This window comes from Argiope bruennichi, chromosome 11, assembly GCF_947563725.1.
Source record: "Argiope bruennichi chromosome 11, qqArgBrue1.1, whole genome shotgun sequence".
Classification (NCBI taxonomy): domain Eukaryota; kingdom Metazoa; phylum Arthropoda; class Arachnida; order Araneae; family Araneidae; genus Argiope; species Argiope bruennichi.
Genome location: NC_079161.1, coordinates 72796119 through 72818602, shown reverse-complemented (window position 1 = coordinate 72818602; position 22484 = coordinate 72796119). Strand labels below are relative to the sequence as shown.

The following is a 22484-nucleotide window of genomic DNA, read 5'->3' as shown; positions in this document are numbered from 1 at the left end:
TCTATGGTTCTTTTAAAAGATGATAATCTTCCTCCTTGCCAGTGGACAATGGGAAGAATACAAGATTTAATTTAAGGATCAGACGGCAAAGTCAGAGTAGGACTTGTAAAAACTCCACAAGGAGTCACGAAAAGAGCAATTTCAAAGCTTTGTTTATTACCATGTGAATAAAATCAACGTACATCTGGTGTAATTATTGTATTTAGTATTTAAAATGATATATAATGTATATTTAGGTTGTTCATAGTACATATTGAAATATCGCATATATTTTCTTTTCAGAAATGTTTTGTATATAATGTTCAATTTTGTTTTAAAAGTGTAACATTTTTTGTATTTTGTGCTAGATAATTGTTGAATTTTTGCATTGACCAATTAAGTAATGTGTTAAATTTTTATTTCTGTAATGTTGAGATTTTGAAATGATATTTCAAGGGGGGCGGAATGTTGGCGCCAATAAGTCAGTAGAACGCTCTGCCTACTAATTTTGTAGCGCCACCAAGTGGTGAAATGACATAACTTTTTAGTGTGTGTTGAGAATAAAGCAATGGAGATACACTCCAAGAGTTTGTGTTTCATTTATATGTGATTGAGTTTTCTAAAAACTGAGCTATCATGGGCCAAAACAATGTTCTCATATGATAACTTGAAATTTGCGATCGTAGATTGCATTTTTTTATATATTTATTATGAAACTATTCTGATACAATTTACAAAAGCATTTCAAATATTAAAATATATTTGATGCCTGCTTTTATTGTGCTTGACCTTCAAATGTCTGTTCTTGAGAGAAATAATTATTGGACCTTTTTTCAGAAATAAATTTATTTACAACAGTTAACAACAATATTATAAAAAACTAAGAAGGATTTTTTCTATACAATAACTACACTATAATAGATAGTTTTAGAAAGAGTCTTCTTTAATATTTTTTGTTAAGATTCTTACAAAGTTATTATAACAGAAATAAAAAAGCATTACTCAATACTGTGTTTGAAACAAATTATTCATTTAAAAGTTGTATCTAGCTCCTAAGTTATTGAAATGTTATTCTACTATCAGATTTATTCATTGAAATATCGCATGTATAAAAACAAAACTAGATATCTAATCAAAGCTTCTGTTCTGTGTCGTTTTGTAACAGAGGGCATATAATAGTTGTTTATTTTTGTATAGTTGGTAATTTTATAAAATATCAATAGTAATTGGACAGTTAAATGCACTATTTTAATATAAAAATATTTCCTGAACTAATTTTTTTCAAACGATTTTTATACATATCATATTTGAATAGTCCAGTTGAAAATATGGCTGTGCGGCCAAAGTGATGAAGTTTCGAAATGGTTTAAAATGTCTAATTTAATTATTTTGATATAACTTCGACTTTAGAATTCTTATTTCACGTTAGAAACAGTAAAAAAAAAAAAAAAAAAAGAATGAATGAAAACAATAATTATCCGTAGACAAATATTTTTTTTTTCTCTCTGAAAACTGCTGTATTTTTGCACTTGAAAAAACAATTATCTGTACTTATGGTTTTGTAGCTAATACTCATGCAAAATTTGAATGATATTTATACTTTAATAGAAGAATCATTATTTAAAACTGAAAAGCGGATGTTTAAAAATGTCAAATGCTACTGTATAGAAGTATTTACAAATTTAATTACCCAAAAAACAACTTCTGGCAAATGTTACTCATATTATACTTCTAATTAAGTGTCTGCAAAGTAATTATTACCTAAACATAAAAATTTATGCTTTCAGTTCTGTTTCAGTGTCTAAGACTAAATGTTTACAGCTTTGAGCAAAAATGCTGTGCTTGATCTTTCATTCTTCACTTCGACTGACGTCCGCAGCAGTACATCAATCCGTAAACAAAGTTGAAAATCACAAACAAGCTTGGGAAGAGGAATGCACAGATCCTGTCGACTCGCTTGTAGACCTTGCCGTCACACTTCAGGCGACTTGCCACGAGGCTGATAGAAGAGTCGCCGTTCACCTGATTCATCTGTATATGGGTAAAAAGGAAATTTATTGAAATAGTGTTATTAAACAAACAAACAAAAAAACGACAAAAGTTGAAATTAAGAATAAAATGAATGAAGGGAAGATGGATCAGACGTTAGAAAGAATTAGGAAATATCAACCTAATTGTTTTAGCTCACTTGTAGGGCCAGGCAAGCTCACGTGCAGTCTCACTTTAGCTCACTTGCTGGCCCCCTCCCCCCTGTGGTGGCGAAAGAGGAAACCCCTTAGTTTAGATTGCGTTCTCGCGCGAGCTGGACCAACAGATAGATGCTCCTCTACTAATTAAGAGACGAAATTCTCCTATCTATTGTTGTTTATATTTACCTACTATCAATTTACCTACTATTATGATCTAATATCGCAATTTATAATGATTTTAATTCATCGATATGTCTTTGTAGAGTTTCACAGTAAACTGTTTAAAAAAACTACAGTCCACCTCATTTTAGCGAGCTAGAGACTCCAACTAACTGTAAAAAAATTCTATTTCAGAAATGTTATTACATCATATCAGACTGTGTTATAATAATTAATTTTTGGAAAAAAGTAGTGAGAATTAAATTTGAAACTAACGTTTTGCGTCAAATATTATACCTGAATGAATTTTTCTCTGTCCAATCTAAGGGCCGCGGTGGCCTGGTGGTAAGGTCTCGGCTCGTGAGCCGTAGAGTTTCTGGTTCGAGACTTGATTCCACCGAAGAATCTTCGTGTAAGGGGGTCTGTTGCACGTTAAATCCGTCACGGGCAAACGTCCTGGCGTGGTGTGGAGAGGGAGGTACCAGCCCAGGTGTCGTCCTCGTCATCTGACCACGGTTCAAAATTACGAGGTCCGTCCCAAAATAGTCCTAGTGGTGCTTAAAACGGGACGTTAATAGAACTAAAATTAAAAAACTCTGCCCAATCTATGTTTTAAAAATCTGTGCACTTGTAACTTTCACGATTTTACGGAAGGTCCACACTTTTCATACGAAGTGCACATAAACACTCCCTCTGTTGCAAATTTCAAGTTAAGCTTCATGAATGTTCCATTCTATTTCCCAATTATTGCTACTGCATTCATCTACAATTCAGGTCTGAATTACGATCTGTGGTTGAATGAATGAAGTTGGGGCTTGAAATGAAGGGTTATGACAGGTGAGTAGCTAAGTCGTACTTTTGGCTCTAGATGGCGCCACTGAAAAAGAAGAGACGCAAAAATCTTGGCTTAAATTCGCTAATTTTATCAGCGGGTTTGTCTATGACATCAGAAACAACAGCATATTCTCTCTGCCTCTTGAACTTGTACTTTTAACCAGACTAAGCGTTTCACCTAGATTTTGAGGTCACATAATTTCTGACTTTTCTCGTAAACCTTTCTCGTATATTCTCTAATAAAGGTGTTAACTCAGAGAACACCTTGCACGACATTTGTGAACAATAGCTACGAAATATTAACCTTTGGCGTGAATATAGAATTTTTACTGAATGTATCGTATCGTCCTTGGCGAGTTATTTCGCGACTAATCCCTGTCATGCATTAATAATATCCGAAAATTGAATTTGCGCCTTAGACACGTTTTTACCGACGGACAGAAACAAAAATTTGACGCAGAACTGCACTTGTAGTCACAAAATCCATAACAAATTTGATACATTTTACTCATTATGTCTTTGAGTTATAACGCTAACATGTTTCTGAAATTACAAACCGACAAATATCTTGTGCAAGTTTGAGGTTCGAACTCGCTACGTTAGGGTTCATAGCCGAGTAACAAAGCCACTAGACAAAAGTGTACACTCCTTTCTAGAGGTTGTTGTCTGGCTTATGAAGTTACCACTACACCTTTATTGGATTTGGCTTAACATTTGAAAGGTGTCTAGGCAATAGGTTCTAAATCTGTGTATCGAATTTTATCTGTCTAGTTCTCTCTATTTTGTAACTGTCGTAATAAATTATATTTGAACAGCCGGACAGACAGACTTTCTCTCAGTAGATTTTGCTCAAATTTTGATAGAAATCTACAATTTTGGTATGCTGTTGTTGTTTCTTATGGCACTCGCCATGGACAAGCCCGCTGTTACGAAGACAGCGATTTTAAGCCGGTGGGGGAGCGTCTCTTGTTTTTATAGTTGCGCCATCTAGGGCCAAGAGAACGACTTAGTTACACACACGTCACAACTCTTTATACGGGGCGGACTTCATTCACGCATTTCATTCACAGATCGTAATTTAGACCTGAATCAGAGAATCCCTCCACTAACCTCAGTGGTTTAACTCACGACATGGAGGACTTTGTGACCACTACAAATTTATACGCTCGTCAGCCATCAAGCACGCGGGGAATCTTCGGCCGGCGGGGTTCGAACTCGTAATCTAAGGGAGGCAAATCCAAGGCTCTACCAACCAGGGTAACCTGGCCTTTTCCCAATTTTGGTATAAATACTATATATCAGATTTCATCCGTCTAGATCAAAGCGTTTTTGAATTATCTTTGTTACAGAAAGACGACATTTTCCGAAAATGTGTTTTCTGAACTCAGAGAGGTCTAAAACGTGGAGATTCATCAAAATGACGAGTTTGAACTTTTTGACGATTACAGTACTTTCTCTATACCACGCATTCGAGAAGGGAAAAAAGCATTAAAAATAAGGAACAAATTGTGCAGAATGAATCTGTAAGTTTTGTGATTCATTCACAGAATGAATGAATGTCAAAATGAGTGAATGCCTGTCATGCTGTATGTCATGAAACTAGACTCCACATAGCTGTTCGACAGCTAAAAGGAAATGAAGTGAAGAGAGAGAAAGAGTTGGACGGGAGTGAGTGGCTTTATTCTAGATTCATTCTGCATCCTTATATTCATTCATTCATTCTTTTGTAATTATCTTGTGAACTTATATCCAAACAGCCAGACCTCCTCTAAACAGAATTTTAGTCCAAAATCTGATGGAAATCTTCAAATTTGGTGTGTACGAAATTTCAAGCGTCTAGCTCAAAACCTTTTTGAATTTTCTTTGGCCCTGACAGACAGACATACGGACATTTTCCGAATTCAGGGAGGTCTAAAACATGGAGATTCGTCAAAATCTCAAGTTCGTATTTTTTGACGATTCTTTCTCTTTACAACGTATTCGAGAAAACTAAAACAGAAACATATTTCTAACTTACTTTTTCGTCCATTTCCAGAATATTCTGCGTTTCAGGATCATTCTTGCGCATGCTCTTTCCTTTCCTTCTGTACAGCATGTGAACGATGATGGTTTCCAGAAAACTGACGAAGACCAGAGATTCACAGACGGCGATCCAGACGTCACTTCCTTTGGTGTAGGAGACCGGCGGGGACCTGCCGTTGATATCGGATCCTATGTGGAACATCAGATACAGGACAACAAGGAGCAGCGGCAGTCTCAGGGACAGCATTTTGGCAGGAATCCAGAAGCACAGCCACGAGATGGCGACCAGGATCAAGAAGGGGGCGTACAGTCGAATCATGAAAAATCCGGTTTTGCGCTTGAAAACTAGCGATACCTGGAGGCTTGCGTATTGACCTGGAAATATTTCAGGATAAATACACAGATTAGAGAATGGTTTGAATTTATTTTTATTGAATTGTTTGCTTCTGTACGTTTAAGTTATTCGCATGATGTGGTGCTTTCCACAGAGAATGACAGCCATTTATAAATTAGTATTCTTAATTTTGCATAATCGTTAATTATTCATTCATTAATCATTCATTCATAATAATTCATTCCTTATTCCTTTATTCCTTCATTATTCTTTCATTTTCATTCGTTCCTTCAATATTTTTTCCTTAATTATTCCTTCATTCATTATTCATTCATTAATCATTCCTTCGTTATTAATATTTATTCATCCATTCATATTCAACATTATTCATTTATTCATCATTATTTTTTTCATTCTCATTCGTTCCTTCATTATTTTTTCATTTTCATTCATTCATTCATATTCAACATTATTCATTTATTCATCATTATTTTTTCATTTTCATTCGTTCCTTCATTATTCTTTCATTTTCATTCATTCATTCATATTCAACATAATAATTCATTCCTTATTCCTTTATTCCTTCATTATTCTTTCATTTTCATTCGTTCCTTCAATATTTTTTCCTTAATTATTCCTTCATTCATTATTCATTCATTAATCATTCCTTCGTTATTAATATTTATTCATCCATTCATATTCAACATTATTCATTTATTCATCATTATTTTTTTCATTTTCATTCGTTCCTTCATTATTTTTTCATTTTCATTCATTCATTCATATTCAACATTATTCATTTATTCATCATTATTTTTTTCATTTTCATTCGTTCCTTCATTATTCTTTCATTTTCATTCATTCATTCATATTCAACATAATAATTCATTCCTTATTCCTTTATTCCTTCATTATTCTTTCATTTTCATTCGTTCCTTCAATATTTTTTCCTTAATTATTCCTTCATTCATTATTCATTCATTAATCATTCCTTCATTATTAATATTTATTCATCCATTCATATTCAACATTATTCATTTATTCATCATTATTTTTTTCATTTTCATTCGTTCCTTCATTATTCTTTCATTTTCATTCATTCATTCATATTCAACATTATTCATTTATTCATCATTATTTTTTCATTTTCATTCGTTCCTTCATTATTCTTTCATTTTCATTCATTCATTCATATTCAACATTATTCATTTATTCATCATTATTTTTTCATTTTCATTCGTTCCTTCATTATTCTTTCATTTTCATTCATTCATTCATATTCAACATTATTCATTTATTCATCATTATTTTTTCATTTTCATTCGTTCCTTCATTATTCTTTCATTTTCATTCATTCATTCATATTCAACATTATTCATTTATTCATTATTCATCCTTATTCTTTCATTTTCATTCGTTCCTTCATTATTAATATTCATTCATTCTTTCATATTCAACATTATTCATCATTATTCATTTATTCATTATTCATGCATTTATTATTCATTTATTCATTAATCATTCCTTCTTTTTAATGTTCACATATATTCATCATTGATTTGTTCAATCAAGACGCACAACTTTCCTTGCAAAATGGGTGAATCTTAGTTTCTCTGTAATGCTGTATGTCATGAAACTCCACGTAGCTGTTCCAGAGCTTAAAGGAAATGAAGTGAAGAGAGAGAAACAGTTGGACGGGAGTGAGTGGCTTTATTCTAGTGGAAGAATAAGAATATGTATTCATCTTTTGTGAAGTACATAACATAACACTACTCTATACCCCGTGCAACTATTACCTTAAGGCTATTTAAACAGTATCGTGAACATAAAGTGGAATACAATTCAAAAACAATGAGAATAACGATTTTTCTTAATTCTCTCTAGTCTTCCAGGGATAAAATTTAATTGTTTAAAATTTAAATTAAAAAAAATAGTGATAAGTATCGGGTACATGGGTTGGACTGCTCGTCTGGGTTGCAAAATTTGTAAGAAATAGGGTGTTAATAAGAGCACTGAAGACACAAAATTACGCAAATGCTCATGACCAAAAGCAATTGGTCAGTAAACACAAAACAAAACAGAAGATGGATAAACTAAAAGATGAAAATAAATGCAATTTACAAAAAAAAAGTATTTATAAAGAGACAAAACTTAATTAAATTAAATTAAACAATTAATTTTTATTTAAAAAAATCGAAACCATTATATAATTTTTTATGGGGTTTCATACAATCTCTACTTATATAAAAAATCGAAGTCATGTTAGGGTTTCATAGAATCTCTTCTTATTTAAAGAAATTGAAGTCATTATTTAATTTTTATGGGGCTTCATAGAATCTGTTCTTATATAAAGAAATTGAAGCCATTATATAATCTTTCATGGAGTCTCAAAAGAATCTCTTCTTATTTAAAGAAAACGAAGCCATGATTAAAGCTATTGTGGTTTTAAAGATTATTTTTTTCCTATCTACATAGTCTGATTCAACAATGAAATCTTTTTTTATGGTTTCATAAAAAAAAAATTATGCCTGAAAAATCCAGCTACGCAATTAACTGCTTTCTTTGAAAGTACTCACCAGAATTCAATACCAGATGATTGACACTTTCCTGGACATCCTTCAAAGCAAAGTTCACAGTGCTGATGTTCTTGTCAAATGCGACTGGATTCAGCCACGAAAGATCCAATCGATCTCGTGTTGATCCATCTGAGGTAGAAGAAAAAAGTTTCTTTTCAAGTGTTCTGAGTAAGTATTCGAGTTTTCAGTGCATGATTCTTTTTATATAATAGAAAAAAAAAAACACGAACATAATCTAAAATGTAAAAAAATAAATAAAAACTATGCTCTTAATAATGCCCTAATAAGTGAAAAAATAATTTTTGCATTAAAAATATGAATGTCAAAAAATAATTACAAGTGCATGAGATGCTGATAAAATATTCTAAGTAATTGAATTTTTTAATTTTAAATAAATGTTTATGCAATTTTGGGGACAAATTTGGTAACAAAAATGAAGGAGCTAAATACTCAAGAATCTTCATGATAGCTTCATTTGAACACGTGTTCTACCGTTTCTCCTTGAACATTCGATGGCTTTTCATGGAAATTATGAAACCTCGAAAGACGGAGTTAGGATTGAGTAGTCAAATGACCTAAGTTCAAGCGAATCATTGAAAGAAGTTTCTCCTCGGATTATTATTTGCAGTAAGTTCTTTAAGAGATCTTTGTCCTGTTGTGGTAGTTTAAAAACGATCTGATGCTTATGTGCTGCTATTTACTGCAAGTACTGTTTTGTGTAAGCTTTGTCTGTTTAGTTATTAAGAATTCGTGCTTTCAAGTAGAATGTATTAAGTCCGTTGAATATTTTCAACGTACAACTTACGAATGTATTTTGAATTTTTCATAACACGTGAACAAAAATAAGGTTGATAAAAAAATGTTCCAAGCAAATTGAAATTTTAATTGAATTTTTATTACATATGCAATATATTTTAATACTTAATGAATAATTAGAAAAATGTATCTTAATGTCTAATTTTAACCTAATGAATGTTTAAGGATTCTCTTTACTATGATATTTGCTGTGTGACTTAGTTTTTCCATACGGTACTGCTTTCAGCTGCTAATGATTCTGAAATCTCTGCTTTGTTTTCAGAATTTTCGATTTTAAAAATATTTTTTTTTACATTTTATCATATTATGAAAAGAATGTTAATGTAAAATATTTATTATTTTATTTTAATTATAATTTAGAGTCCATTATCAAATATGTCATGAAACCTTAAAATCAATTTTTTTCTCAAATTCACTATAAGAACGTCCTAATCGAATTAAACCGAAGTTAATTAAAATTAATCAATTAAATCACTGTTAGATTTTGAAAACTTATACTAGTGTATTGTCATCAGGAGCAAACTATAGCAAAATTTCAGATTTTACATCCAGCTGTGAATGACAAATGGATTTTTAAAAAAATTAAATCTTTTCAAGCATGACATCATTTAATAAATAGCAATGATGCTTTAGTAATGATGAAAAAGAATGATTAAAATGTAAAATGATGTCATGTAAATATTTTTAGTAAAATTTGTTCTATGTTTTTATTACGCACTTGCATTTTACCTGACATGTTTCATGTTTATATAAACAGAATTCTAAAATTTAGGAATTCTTATGCCACATCCGCCAACTCGTCAGAGCCAGACTATATCAGTCTCAGCCACTGAATAAATGGCAGATTTCAATTATGCATTTTGAAAAAATTATTCCGCATGAAATCGTGCATTTATTAGCATTGTCAATCGATGTATTTTTAACTCATTACTTACAGCTTTCGATTTGCATGTCACATTTCTGAATATCATGAGGATATTTTGTAAAATCCATCGGACACTTGAAAGTCATACTGACCCTGAAAAAGAATTCATTTTATAAGAAACATATCAAACAGGCGCCAGTTTTAGACACAGGATTGTTACGGTGAAAAATTACACTAACATATTTTGTAAAGCAAAGACGTTTAATGATTTTCTTGCAAATAAATGAGCAAATTTTTAATTTTAGGTTTACAACTAAGCACATAAAAGGAACTCAAAATAAATGCAGGGTTTATCCAGCTTATACAGAGAACAGTAACATTTTCGAGAACTATTTCAAGATGGAACATCTCTCATTGAATTATGTATTCAGCAAATACTACAATCGAATAGGTAGGTCTTTTCAGGTACTTATTATCTGAAAATTTCTTTATGGGTCTCCATCGTGTTTTCTAGATCTCAATCCTTGCGAATTTATTTGGGGTAATGAGTGATATGAACTATAAAATCTTCGAGGACAATTTCAAGATGGAATATCTACTCTCACTGAATTATGTATTCAGCAAATACTACAATTTAAAAGGTACTTATTACAGAAAAATTCGTTGCGGGTCACTACCATGCTTACCGGTTCTCAATCCTTGCGATTTTCTTTGAGTGATGAGTCATAGATAAAGAATGGTTAACAAAGGAAATTTTGGTGATCCATTTGCCTTGAAGGATCGAATTCGCAATCCAAAGAATGAAATTCTTAAAAGCCTTTGATATTGAAACTCCTTGAACCATACGTATCAAAAAACAAAGCCAGTATAAAGTTTGTGAAGAAAATCTTGGCTTCTGCATTTTTTCAGGTATTTGCAGCCATCTGCCTAACTGTGTTTATAGAGTCATATTGCAATTGGAGGGAAAAATTAAAATTTTTGATTAGATAAATCGAAATTCTATGTTCGGATTGGTGTTTAGATTAAATTTGGTCACATTTAGCTAATAAATAAATAAAATTAAAATTAAAATGAAATCTACAATCGCAAATTTCAAGTTATCATGTAAGAATATTATTATTTTTTAAGTTATTATTTATCTTAATTCATTTAAGTCATTAACCAGTTTAAACCGGTTTCAAACAATCACGAGACTTCTCTATCGGTCTCTATCCCCCCCTCTCTCTATATATAATGATGATTTTTTTACACTTTCATTTTAAATTTTTCTAGCTGGCAAACAAAGTTTTGAAGCTCGATCGATTTTGAGATGAAATAACAGCTATGATGTCATACTTCTGCTCAACCTTTTAAAAACGCATCTGTTGTCAAAAATGCATGCGTAATAATAAAGCAATACTGGTAAAAGCAGGTAAAAAAATATATGCGATTAAAAGATGATGATGAAAATTGCCATTTATGTTTTATTCTTTGCCTACGCGATTTCAAGCTTCAATATTCTTTGTCTACGATTTCGAGCTTCAAAATCCCCTAACCAAAACAACATCATATTCTTACATGATAACAAATAAAAATAAAGAACTTTTTGCAAACGAACTCCAACACACACCATGTCATTTTTTTCAGTCTCTCTGTGTTTTGAATATGATTTATACATACAATTGTTGATATGAATAATTAAATGAATTCTATTCAAAGGATCTGTTTAGTTGAAGATGATTTGAAATTAAGAATTAGGATTATGGCTGCCCGATTCAAATGAATGAGAAATAAAAACTTAAGGCACAATTTAAATAAAAATTCTAAATGATACTAATAATTCTAAATGATGCTAATGAAAATGCTAGGTTGCATTTACATTACATTACAAAAATTTCTCTTATTTTTTAAGTTGCAAACGGCGATGTTTTTTTTCCCTTCTTGAATGCAAAGTATAAAGAAAAAGAAAACACAAAGAAAAAGAATTGTAATCGGGAAAAAAAGAATTTAAGATTTCGAATCATAACTTGTAAAATCTCCTTGAGTTCGAAAAAAAAAATAATAATAATTTTGGACTATAGTTTGTCTGTCTGTCTGTGATTATGGCAACTCAAAAACGCTTTGAATTCAGTTCGAAGTACAATTGAACACAATAACTACAAAACAATAAGAGCTAGAGAAATAAAATTTGATTACAGTTTTAGCTTCTGAAATGTAAATCTTTATCAAATTTGGAACGAAATTCGACAAAGATTGAACGTCTACCGATCTATACTTTTGTTTGCGAATAAAAGCGATTAATAAAATAAACATAATAATTTAAATCTGATATGTAATCTTGTGAATAAAATTGTACCTCTGCGTAGCACTTTGATTTTAATCGGTCAAAAAATTAAAAAAGCGGCTTCCGAAATGTAATGTATATGTGGTTTTCTTTTCTTCTTTCTTTATACTAAAAAACACATATTGAGGTATGAGATTCAAAAAATAAAAATCTGAGTACTAGTGACGTTTACGGATTTGCCCAAGGTCTACAAGTTTATACTGGGTAGGGGATAGTACCTTTATTACAAGATATGCGAAAAAGTTTCGGAGAGATTACCCCAAATATTACTGAATTAGAGAATCAATGAAATATTTTATAATTAAAAAGAGCAAATCTTGCATATATATAAATTTGTTTATTTCATGTATCTTGGAAACGGCTCTAGCGATTAGAATAAAATTTTATATTTAGATAAAGTTTTGTTTTTTTATTTTATCTATATAGGCGCCTCTCCTGAGAAAGCGCGATTTTACACACACACACACACACGCGCGCGCGCACGCGCATATTTTTATAACTAGCTATTAGAATAAGAAGAGAACTGCCGCTTCAAAGTGTAGGTAGTACAGTATACTAAAAAGTAGTGAACAAAACAATATGGCTGACAACTGTGTTATTGGTTCTCGGTTCGAGTTGCATTTTGTAATTTTATTTACGTATTTATACTTAATATTTTTGATTTTTAAGTTTATCTACTTTTAATAAAAATAAAAACCGCGATTTTACACAAAAAAATTAAAATGTTTTATAACTGACTGCTAGACTAAGATATTCAACTTCCGCTTCAAAGTGTGGATAGTGCCGTATAGTGGTTTAAACAACATGGATGACGAGTGTTGTTGTGGGTCGTCAGTTTGCGTCGCGCTTTTTACCTTATAATTTCACTTACGTATTTATATTTAATATTTTTGCTTTTTAAATTTATCTATATAGGTGTTTTTTGTGTAAAACAGATTTTACATTCACAAATTTCAGCATGGTAAAACTGAGCGTAAGCTCAAAAATATAAGTAATGATAGATAAACTGTAAAATGAATACCGTAATAGTGCAGAATGTTTCGAATAACATGTTAAACTGAGTGCATTTTTTTTATTTTATTTAAATGACCAATACATATGAAGGTAAGATTGAAAAATATTCATATGTAATCAATATGTGATTCGTATCTAAATATTTTGTCTAAAAACAATTTTACAAAAAAAAGAAAAAAAAAACCAATTGAGCAAATCTATTATTTTTTAAACTCACCTGACGCTGTATCGGACTTCTCCATCTCGGGTAATCCTAATGAAGGTATTCGGAGAGATCAGGCTATGGTGAATGCCCTCTTTTTCTTGAAAGAAGAACAAATCAGGGGTCCAGATGAGGTTCCGGTCGTTCAAGACAATGGAACGAATCGGCTGATTCGGATAAGCCAGTCGTGAATCATTCCATATCTGACGAAAGTACATCATAGCTCTAAAGTCCTGTAAAGAGAGAAAAAGTCATTGAAAATAAAGTAGTCAATGACGCGATTGATGGCTTTGAATTACTCAACTATATTCATTTTATCGTACTGACCAGAGAGAGGAAAAAGAGTTTATTTCAAAATATTTTTAGGAATCTGTAATGTTGCTTCCCAGCACAGTTAGTTCCATCATAGGAAAGTCCGTTTCACGACCAGCTATCTCTATTGGATGCGGTATCAGTGACTCTCGGGCTTGGCGACGAAATTGGCGATATTGGCTACAAAATGAATGATGCTGGAATCTTCAAAAATTTTTACGATAGGAGTAGTAGGAGCCAAATTATATTTGATTATTCGGGAATCTTTTCTACCCTGCACCGGAAACTGTAAAAGGCAGCAGTCCAAGCTGAAGCCAGTCGTCTAGTGAGTCAACGACGAATTAGTTGGATCAGTCCAACTAAGCACAAGCGTTGAGTGGAGCTCAGGCAATTAGTGATCTAAGCATTGGTACCATGCGCAGAGTTTTGGTGACAAGTATTAAAGCAGCATCGAGTCGTGAGTGGAGTAGCCAGTCGTATAGTAGTGAATCGTCAGTTGGATACAGCTAAAGTGAGGAGACAGTGGAGAGTTGTAGACGTTTGGAGAGATCGTAGAGAGTAACTACGTAGATTCCTTCCTCCTGCTGAATTCTGCCTAGCCGCTTTGCGTGCTTTGGCTATTGTTAGCAATCGATTATTACTTATGGGCTGCTGTTTTTTCTAAGTGTGCTGTTGTGTATTGCTTGTGTACGTCTCGGTTGTGATTTGTCGCCTGTGTATCCATGTCTTTGTGTAAATGAACGTCGTTATTTGTTATGGATTGTGTTACACCATGCACCCACTACAAACGAACCCATTGACTTTACGGATTTAATGGAGGAAATTCCATAATAATACTTTTTTTTATTAAATTTAATTTAGGTCAATTAAAATAATTGGGAAAGAAATTTTGTAGAATTTGTTATCCATTTAAATTAATCGAATGGGATGGAAAACGAACCTGTAATTTATGTGAATACAAAATCTTGTCCTGAAGGACTCAAACAATATTTTTTTCCCAAATTAATTTGTTAATAGACCAATTTCACTTTCAAAACGTTCATAATTACCCCGGCTTGTTCCTAATTACTTCACTGGCGTTGCGGTAATTGCATACATGACAGATTATTAAACATATTTTAATTGTTGCGTGGACGAACAGAAGAGACTTTTGGAATTTTAAACTTCATTTTATTTCACTACGAGAGGCATAATACGGGAGGCAATAAGAGATGCGTCAGTCTACATTGTGACACAAAAGCAGAAGAGACAGAAATTTTTCCCTTCAGTGATTTTAATGTGAGATTCTGATAGTGATTTCTTTGACACGTGCAATATTAGGAAAGGAAATGTTAGGTATCTTTAAAAGAATGTAAACATTAGATATTTTTATCCTTTCACACAAAGCGTGTGAAAATGTTGAGACCAGAAGTTTTATAGAGCGCGTGTAGAATTAATTAAATAAAAAGTGTGAATTGGTTAAGGAAATAAGGAAACATTTTAGAATGGAGTTAATATGAGTTAAATTAAGATAAAAATTTAATAAACACACCCACCATCAAAACTAAATAAAATTTTAATCTATAATAATGTATTAAATAGCTTATTATCCTCGGGAATATTCTTCCGAATTCTTACAAATTATAATGGGAAAAAAATGGGATTGTAAATTTTAACGTTGCAGCCACGAAACAAGTCACATTCAATAAAAGATACAACAAAACAAATTTCTTACCATGTGTAAGTCGTTTACTTCAGATATATCAATCAGATACATTTCACAACGAACCTGAACAGGGGATCCTGCAATAATAATAATATTAATAAAAAGGAATTTTATTTGAATCAAGTACATAGTAGTTGATTTTGAGTATTTTCAAGTACGTATAGTTCTCCTAGCACCGGAATTACTTTAATGAATCCAGATTTGAATATTGCTTGAAATTTCATGCGCACACATGAATCAGGGCGTTAACAAGTGTTCAAAATTCTTCCTTCAGAATCCGTACCATTTCGACATTCCGTATATTTCATAATGAGAAATTAATTAATAACATCTAGTAACGACCATCAAACATCGTTAACCAGCACCTCATATATTGAGAAGAACAGAATTAAAACTAAATGACTCACTGAACGAGCGATGTTTCGCAGATCGAGTGACGAGGAGACATTGTGACGTCACATATGGATTGATTTGTGTCAGTCTGTGTTTATAGCTAATTAGAAGAGAATCCTTCTGTTTCCATGAAAGAAGTTTCGGCCGGATAGCGTTGTCGAACGCGACCCCTAAGGGGTTTCTGGAATCTTATTTGGCTAGCTTTTGTTTCTGGTCGATATTACAAGGAGCTTAAACGTAGGCAGAACTACCGAAAAACTTATGGAGCTGAAGATGTGTCAGCTGTGGAGGAGATTTGGTCAGGAGAGAAAGAAACAATAGACGCAACAGAGTAGCGGAGAATTAAGGGAGATGCTGAAAGAATGAAAAATTACAGCATCTTATACTGAGAAACATTGCTATGATAAGGCAATAGTTATGCGCGCTACAATTTCATTTAACGATAATACCGTATCCCATTTTTTGAATTTTGAATTTTTTTGAAATTTTGAAGCGTCGCAAAAGACAAATGTCTTTAGACAATTTCCTTGCAAGAAACGCATATATTGTAAATAATAGATGATACTATTCTAAGTTTGGGTATTCTTTTTTTCAAAATGGAACACATTGTTCTTTATTACACGGATTTGTTCAGCATTACGAGTAAGATTTGGGAACGAATTATGCCCGTCAAGGAAGGTTTCACTGTACTTAGAAAAAAAAAATCAAGTGTCAACTTCCACTCTTCTTAAACTAAAAGTGACCTAGTTATGATGCTTTGAGCATTATTTTAGGTCATACCGATAAATGCTTTGAGGACAGTTAATGGATGCCACTTAATCGAAGTGGCCATTGATTGGTCGCAAAAAAAAATGGAATTCGAAGCTTCTTAACTCAATCAATTATGTTCGTGGAAGAGTGGAACGTTTTATTAAAAATGTTGGTGTGTCATGAATAATTTATTAAACATGACTTATAGGATCAGGTAATGTATAAAAATTTTATTTTCGTAATTTTTGAAAAGTACTATTTATTGACTCAAGCAACACGAAATGTAATTCTTTACAATTTTTGCCAATTTGAATTGTACGGCTGCTTCTAATGATTTATGAAAATAAATATTAAGTCACTATTAAAATGATTAATTTGCTTTTAAAGATGATAAGCACGCACAATATATTAATTACAAAGACAATACTCACCATATCCACCACTTCCTTCTGGCATCACATTTTTATCATAGCCAGACTTCTTGAGCTCTCCGAAATAACGTTGTATTTGCTCACCTTCGACCCCGCGCAACCTGTAGAGAATTGGTAGAATTATTTATCTCATAATGTTGACATAAAAACAATTCTCATTTCCACTAATAATAAAGATGAGCTAGACGCCTTTGGCGACCAGTTTGTTCGACTAGATTATCAACTCTTTAGGCTTGTAAATTATTAATATGCAAGCATTTTTTTAAAAAACCCATTTTACCTTGTAATTTGATAAAACTAAATTCGATAAAGCAGATAAAATAAAAACATGAATTCGATTAAAGCAGTTTTCTGCAAATAACAAAGTGTAATATTAAATAAAAGCCGAAGTAAAAATGCTACTAAGGATTCTTTATTGCAATTTTAAAAGTCTTGTTAGCATTTCTAGTACATACCCAGGATCGAAGACTTTTAAAGAAAGTTATTGGACGGTTGGCATGATCTTGATATGCTTGGCGAGAAACGGTGCATTTATCTTAAGTCTTACCACTATTAAAAATCTTTCAGCGGTTAAGTCTATATTTGCCCTTGATTGAAATTTTTTGTTTGATGCTTATTTCTTGATTCCTTTTATATGTTCTTATTTCTAACTAAATGTCCTCTTTGGTGATAGGGCGAACTGTCTTCAGAATAGTTCTAATAATCTTTTGCAGTTCCATTGATTAGCTAAGCAAAATTTTTGATTCAGTACAGCTGTATGTTCAATGAATGAAGCAGTCTGAAATTCGCATGATGTTTTGGGTACGACTGTAGTTTAACCCCCTGCTTGGCGCAATTTTCAAAAATCGCCAACAATGGTCTTGCGCCGTGTTTTGCGAAATGTTGAAAAGCGAGGAAGCAGATGTCCAATCATAGTGCAGAATAAAAGGAGAAATAATAGGTTTGCCAATCTAGAGAAAACGGCGTTATCGCAACTTGACGAAGAAGGGGGGGGGGGTTAAACTTTCACCCATGTTTTGTTTATATTTCGTTGTTGCCATTCGACAATTAGTAATTAGCTCGATTTCTGTGTTCACGTACGTTGGCGTTTTATATATAGGCATGTGTGTATGAGTGTGTTGGCTCTCATCAGGCCTGATTATTTGATCGGCAGCTGTCAAAAAATTCAAGAACACATTAAAGTAGGTTTTAACAAGTAATAGAGGCTTAATTTTAAAGGATAGCTATATTTATTTAATAGGAGAACTATATTTTTTTATAATACTAGTTTAGTTTAAAAAAATAATTTGATTTTTCGTGAGCTAATCTCTTTGCTAAATTAATGTACCTTACAAGTAATGCGTCCATTCGAGTGATCGAGTCCATATGACTCACACATGCTTCACGTGATACCATTAACTCTTTTTATCCATAAATCAACGATGACACATACTGTCTATATAAATATGTAATAAGTGGTAAAATGTGACCTACCAAACAAAATTAACTGGTTGGCATTATATTTATGACACGTTTTTTTTATTAATAACTTATTACTATGTGCTGAGTTATTTGATGACGAATCATCGGATTCAGGCTGGTATTCATCCGTGAAACCCTAGAATTGATCATCCTTTTCATCTGATAAGATACCCTACATAAATATCTGGCTGTTATAATTAGTATTGCTATTCTTTCTTCATTTAATTATTATTTTATTCTTTCTCGTATTTCTTTAAAAAATATAAAGGGTGTCTGTTTTTATTTTGGCCCAATATCTAATTTCTAAAGTGTTATAGATATGCATAAATTTCCAATCAGTAAAATGCTTAAAACGAATGAAAGAATTATAATACATGCTGTTTAAGTCAATAATTATATTTCTCAGAAAGTTATAAATTTAGTATTTGAAGCAGTCCTTTGACCCTATCAATCATATTTAGCAAAATTTTCTTGACTCTAAAATATTTGAAACAAAACAAAAAAAAAAAAAATCTACTCTTTTACGATTAAAATGGATCGAGTTATGATTTGCTGAAAATTAATATTTTAGACGAACTTCAGAACAGATAGGTTCAATGTTCGACAGAGATTTAAAGGGGTCGTTCGCATATTAAAATTATACATCATTCTGTTACTTAAAATGAATCTGCGTATTACCCTCATTTAGGTTAACCCTTTCTAGGGCCGTGGGAAGTATGCTTCCCACCAAATTTATCAATCTTTGTATGAAATGATGTAGGTTGGCATAAGTTCTGACAATTTTTTTTTAGTTAAGTCAGAAACTTAGATGCTTCAGTTCTTTATCTCAGACAAAATGATGTGTCTTGATTTGTTACTTAATTATTAATTAACCAAATTAATTAATGAATCAAATTAAATTTATCCAATAAGCTAAATGGATCCCTTTTCTTATTCTAATTTCAAGCCTAAAAATATTTGAACATAATATGACTAGAAAAAAAGGGCCCTTTAAAAGGTTAAGCTGAATTGTCTTTTTAATGATAACAATATGATAGTCTTGAGAAGTTCATATAATTTTTTTTTTTTGCAATTTTTTAAAAAGCTTATATTTTTGTCTCATTTCTAAGCAATAGATTACATTGTTGCTCCCGTTTTCATTTTTTCATCAACTATCTCATCGCGTCAGCTTTCATTGTTTCAACAACTATCTACCACTGTTGAAAATAGAGAAAGGTTTTGTTAATATCTGTGTAGTTTACGAGCTTATAAAAAAGAGAAGTTACAATATTGTGAAATGTAGAAGATATTTCATTACATTTTTAATAGCGTTACGATGTTATTCGACTGTACCCATTAGAAAAGCTCATGTACGCTATAAACTGAATGCAAGTTAATTCAAATAGCACGGCTCTGTGGGGAAAGCTTATAAGCCAGTTAACAGCTACACTACCCGAGCAATTGCTTTTGTATCGTGGTCATGTTACTGGGCAGCGAACCATAAGGTCCTAGGTTCTATTCTCGCTCATTTCAACGCGCCACATTGGTGACCTCGGACGATGAACCTTCAACCTTCGTACAGCTATTGTAGCGCCATCTACCCACAGCAAACCAAAGTCGTCAGACTCACTTGACGCAGCAACAGCATCAGTAACCACTGACCCACACACGCTCGCCATAAAGCTTGGCGCTACTCAAATGGGTACAGGCGCATTATACTCAACAGCTAAATTCATCACCACAAAACAGCCATATCGTTCGTTTCACCTCCGACTCACTGGAGGGAGAGTCTGTGGTGAAAGCTTATACGTGAGTTAACAGTTACGCTACCCGAAAAATTTGCTTTTGCATCGTGGTCATGTTACTGGGCTGCGAACCATAAGGTCCTAGGTTCTATTCTCGCTCCATTCAATGCGCCACATTGGTGACCTCGGACGATGAACCTTCAAACTTCGTACAGCTGTTGTGGCGCCATCTACCCACAGTAAACCAAAGTCGCCAGATTCATTTGACGCAGCAAACCAAAGTCGTCAGATTCACTTGACGCAGCAACTCAAAAAGGCCGCAGCAACCTAAAGTCGTCAGACTCACTTGACGCAGCAACAGCATCAGCAACCACTCACCCACACACGCTCGCTAGAAAGCTTGGCGCTACTCAAATGGGTACAGGCACATTAAACTGAACAGCTAATAATATATCACCACTCAACAGCCATATCGTTCGTCTCACCTCCGACTCACTGGAGGGAGAGTCTGTGGTGAAAGTTTATAAGCCAGTTAACAGCTACGCTACCCGAGCAATTGCTTTTGCATCGTGGTCATGTTACTGGGCTGCGAACCATAAGATCCCAGGTTTTATCCTCGCTCATATCAAACCTCCACAGCTTTAATGTCTGGCAATTGGACATGGATTAATCCCCAAAAAATCTCGCCAAGGATGCCAAGATTCAGTAAAAGATGCTAAATTAACACCAAAGGTTAATATTTCGTGATTATTGTATGTCATTGCTAAGCAAAGAGTTCTTTTGGATAAGACCTTTATTAGAAAATGTGCGGGAAAGTTTTGAGGTGAACACTCCTTTTGGTTAAAGAATGAAATAGTTATTTATTTTTCGATTAATATCTTCTCCGGCAATATAATTCTATATCTTATATCAATATTTGAATCGGTTTATAAGTTTCTAAATTATATATGGTTCATATTTATTGATTTTTTTTGTTTACTTTCGAATCTTGTTACATTAAAGAATCGAAATTTAAATTATATAAATGCATTTTAAAAATTATGACATATTTAGCACATTTAACTGAAAAAAATTTATTTGACCACGTTTTTACTTTTTTACAATTCAATTAATAAATATACATTCTAATATGTTTCTTAGCAGTATTAGACTAAAAGAATACAGGACACAGTCTGATATCGGATTTAAAAATTTTCTTTTGACTATGCACTCGAAATTTTTAATAAATTAGGACAATAATGGGCAAATTATATCATGAGGGTTATATGCAATTGACTTAATTCAAACAGCGACAGATTATCTAAACGATAATATAGAAATTCTATAGCTAATAAAAGTGCTATATTTATAGCAAAATATAATTTTAAAAATGTATTGGCAGCTTCATACATCATATTAATGAGTTTTTAAACTAATACTTTTTGAGTCTTTACTGAATTTTGTAATAAAATGTATCGGCTAGGCTTCTTTTATCTTTCGCAGATTCTTAAAAAAATTTCCCCTTTTTTATCTTAGGAAGGTTGAGTGTGAACTTGAAAGAAGTTTCCGCACAACAGGTGCCTCTCTCTTTCGCATTACGGTGACGGGGAAAAGAACACATCTGTATTGTTGATGAAGATTCAGACTCATGTTTGGGTTAGTTGAGTTATACATTAACGGCCAATATTAAAGCAACACTAGGGCAATTTTGAACGAATTTCGTAATTTTGAATCGTGGTCAGATGGCGAGGATAACAACTGAGCTGCCCCTCTCCGAACTTCCACACCCCACCGTGGATGTTAGGCTCTGACGGATTTAACGTCCACCAGTTCAGCTTACACGACTGTTTTTCGGTGTGATCGGGTCTCGAACCTGAAGCTCTCCGGTTTCGAAGCCCAAACCTTACCACCAGGCCACAGCGGCCGGCTGATGTTTGGTTAACATCTGCAATTACGCTTGTCGTTTAATTCTAACGTCGTTTGAAATGATTTTATTCTGTAATGCGAGGGGGATATTTTTTCCATGAAAGTGCTTTAAAAATACTATAAAACAATACGTATTATACTCACGTTTTCGAAGCAGATGCTGCTAGAGAAAGCAGTGCAGCAATTAAGCACACAAAAAGTTGGCTTTTCATAGTAAAAAGTAGTAGTTCTTCAAAATGAAAGGCTGAAAAAAATATAGGGAATTGGAAATAATTATAACATGTCAAAGAAAATTAGTAAAAAGTTTTGGGTTTTAATCAAAAACCCTAAGAAAAATTGGAAAACTCAAATTATATATCAGTAAAAAATTCAAAAACATTTTAGGGTAATAAATTAGAAAAACATTTACATGGTAGCAATAAATTAGAAAAAAAATTATAGGATAGTAGCATATTAGAAAAAATTATAGGTATGTAACAAATTTAAAAAG

At 32.6% G+C, this 22484-nt stretch overlaps 1 protein-coding gene across 1 annotated transcript in view; it reads right to left on the bottom strand.

The window, feature by feature from the left end:
• Window positions 1–911: 911 nt before the first annotated feature.
• LOC129957425 (glutamate-gated chloride channel-like) overlaps window positions 912–22484 on the bottom strand; it is a 28186-nt gene continuing 6613 nt past the window's right edge. The window contains exons 2-9 of the mRNA XM_056069735.1: window positions 22139–22238; window positions 16905–17005; window positions 15340–15407; window positions 13329–13546; window positions 9845–9927; window positions 8094–8222; window positions 5179–5558; window positions 912–2010 (exon numbers count right to left, since the gene is read on the bottom strand). Of these exons, the coding sequence (XP_055925710.1) occupies window positions 1837–2010; window positions 5179–5558; window positions 8094–8222; window positions 9845–9927; window positions 13329–13546; window positions 15340–15407; window positions 16905–17005; window positions 22139–22206 (1221 nt within the window). The 5' untranslated portion in view covers window positions 22207–22238 and the 3' untranslated portion in view covers window positions 912–1836. The remainder of the gene's footprint in view (window positions 2011–5178; window positions 5559–8093; window positions 8223–9844; window positions 9928–13328; window positions 13547–15339; window positions 15408–16904; window positions 17006–22138; window positions 22239–22484) is intronic.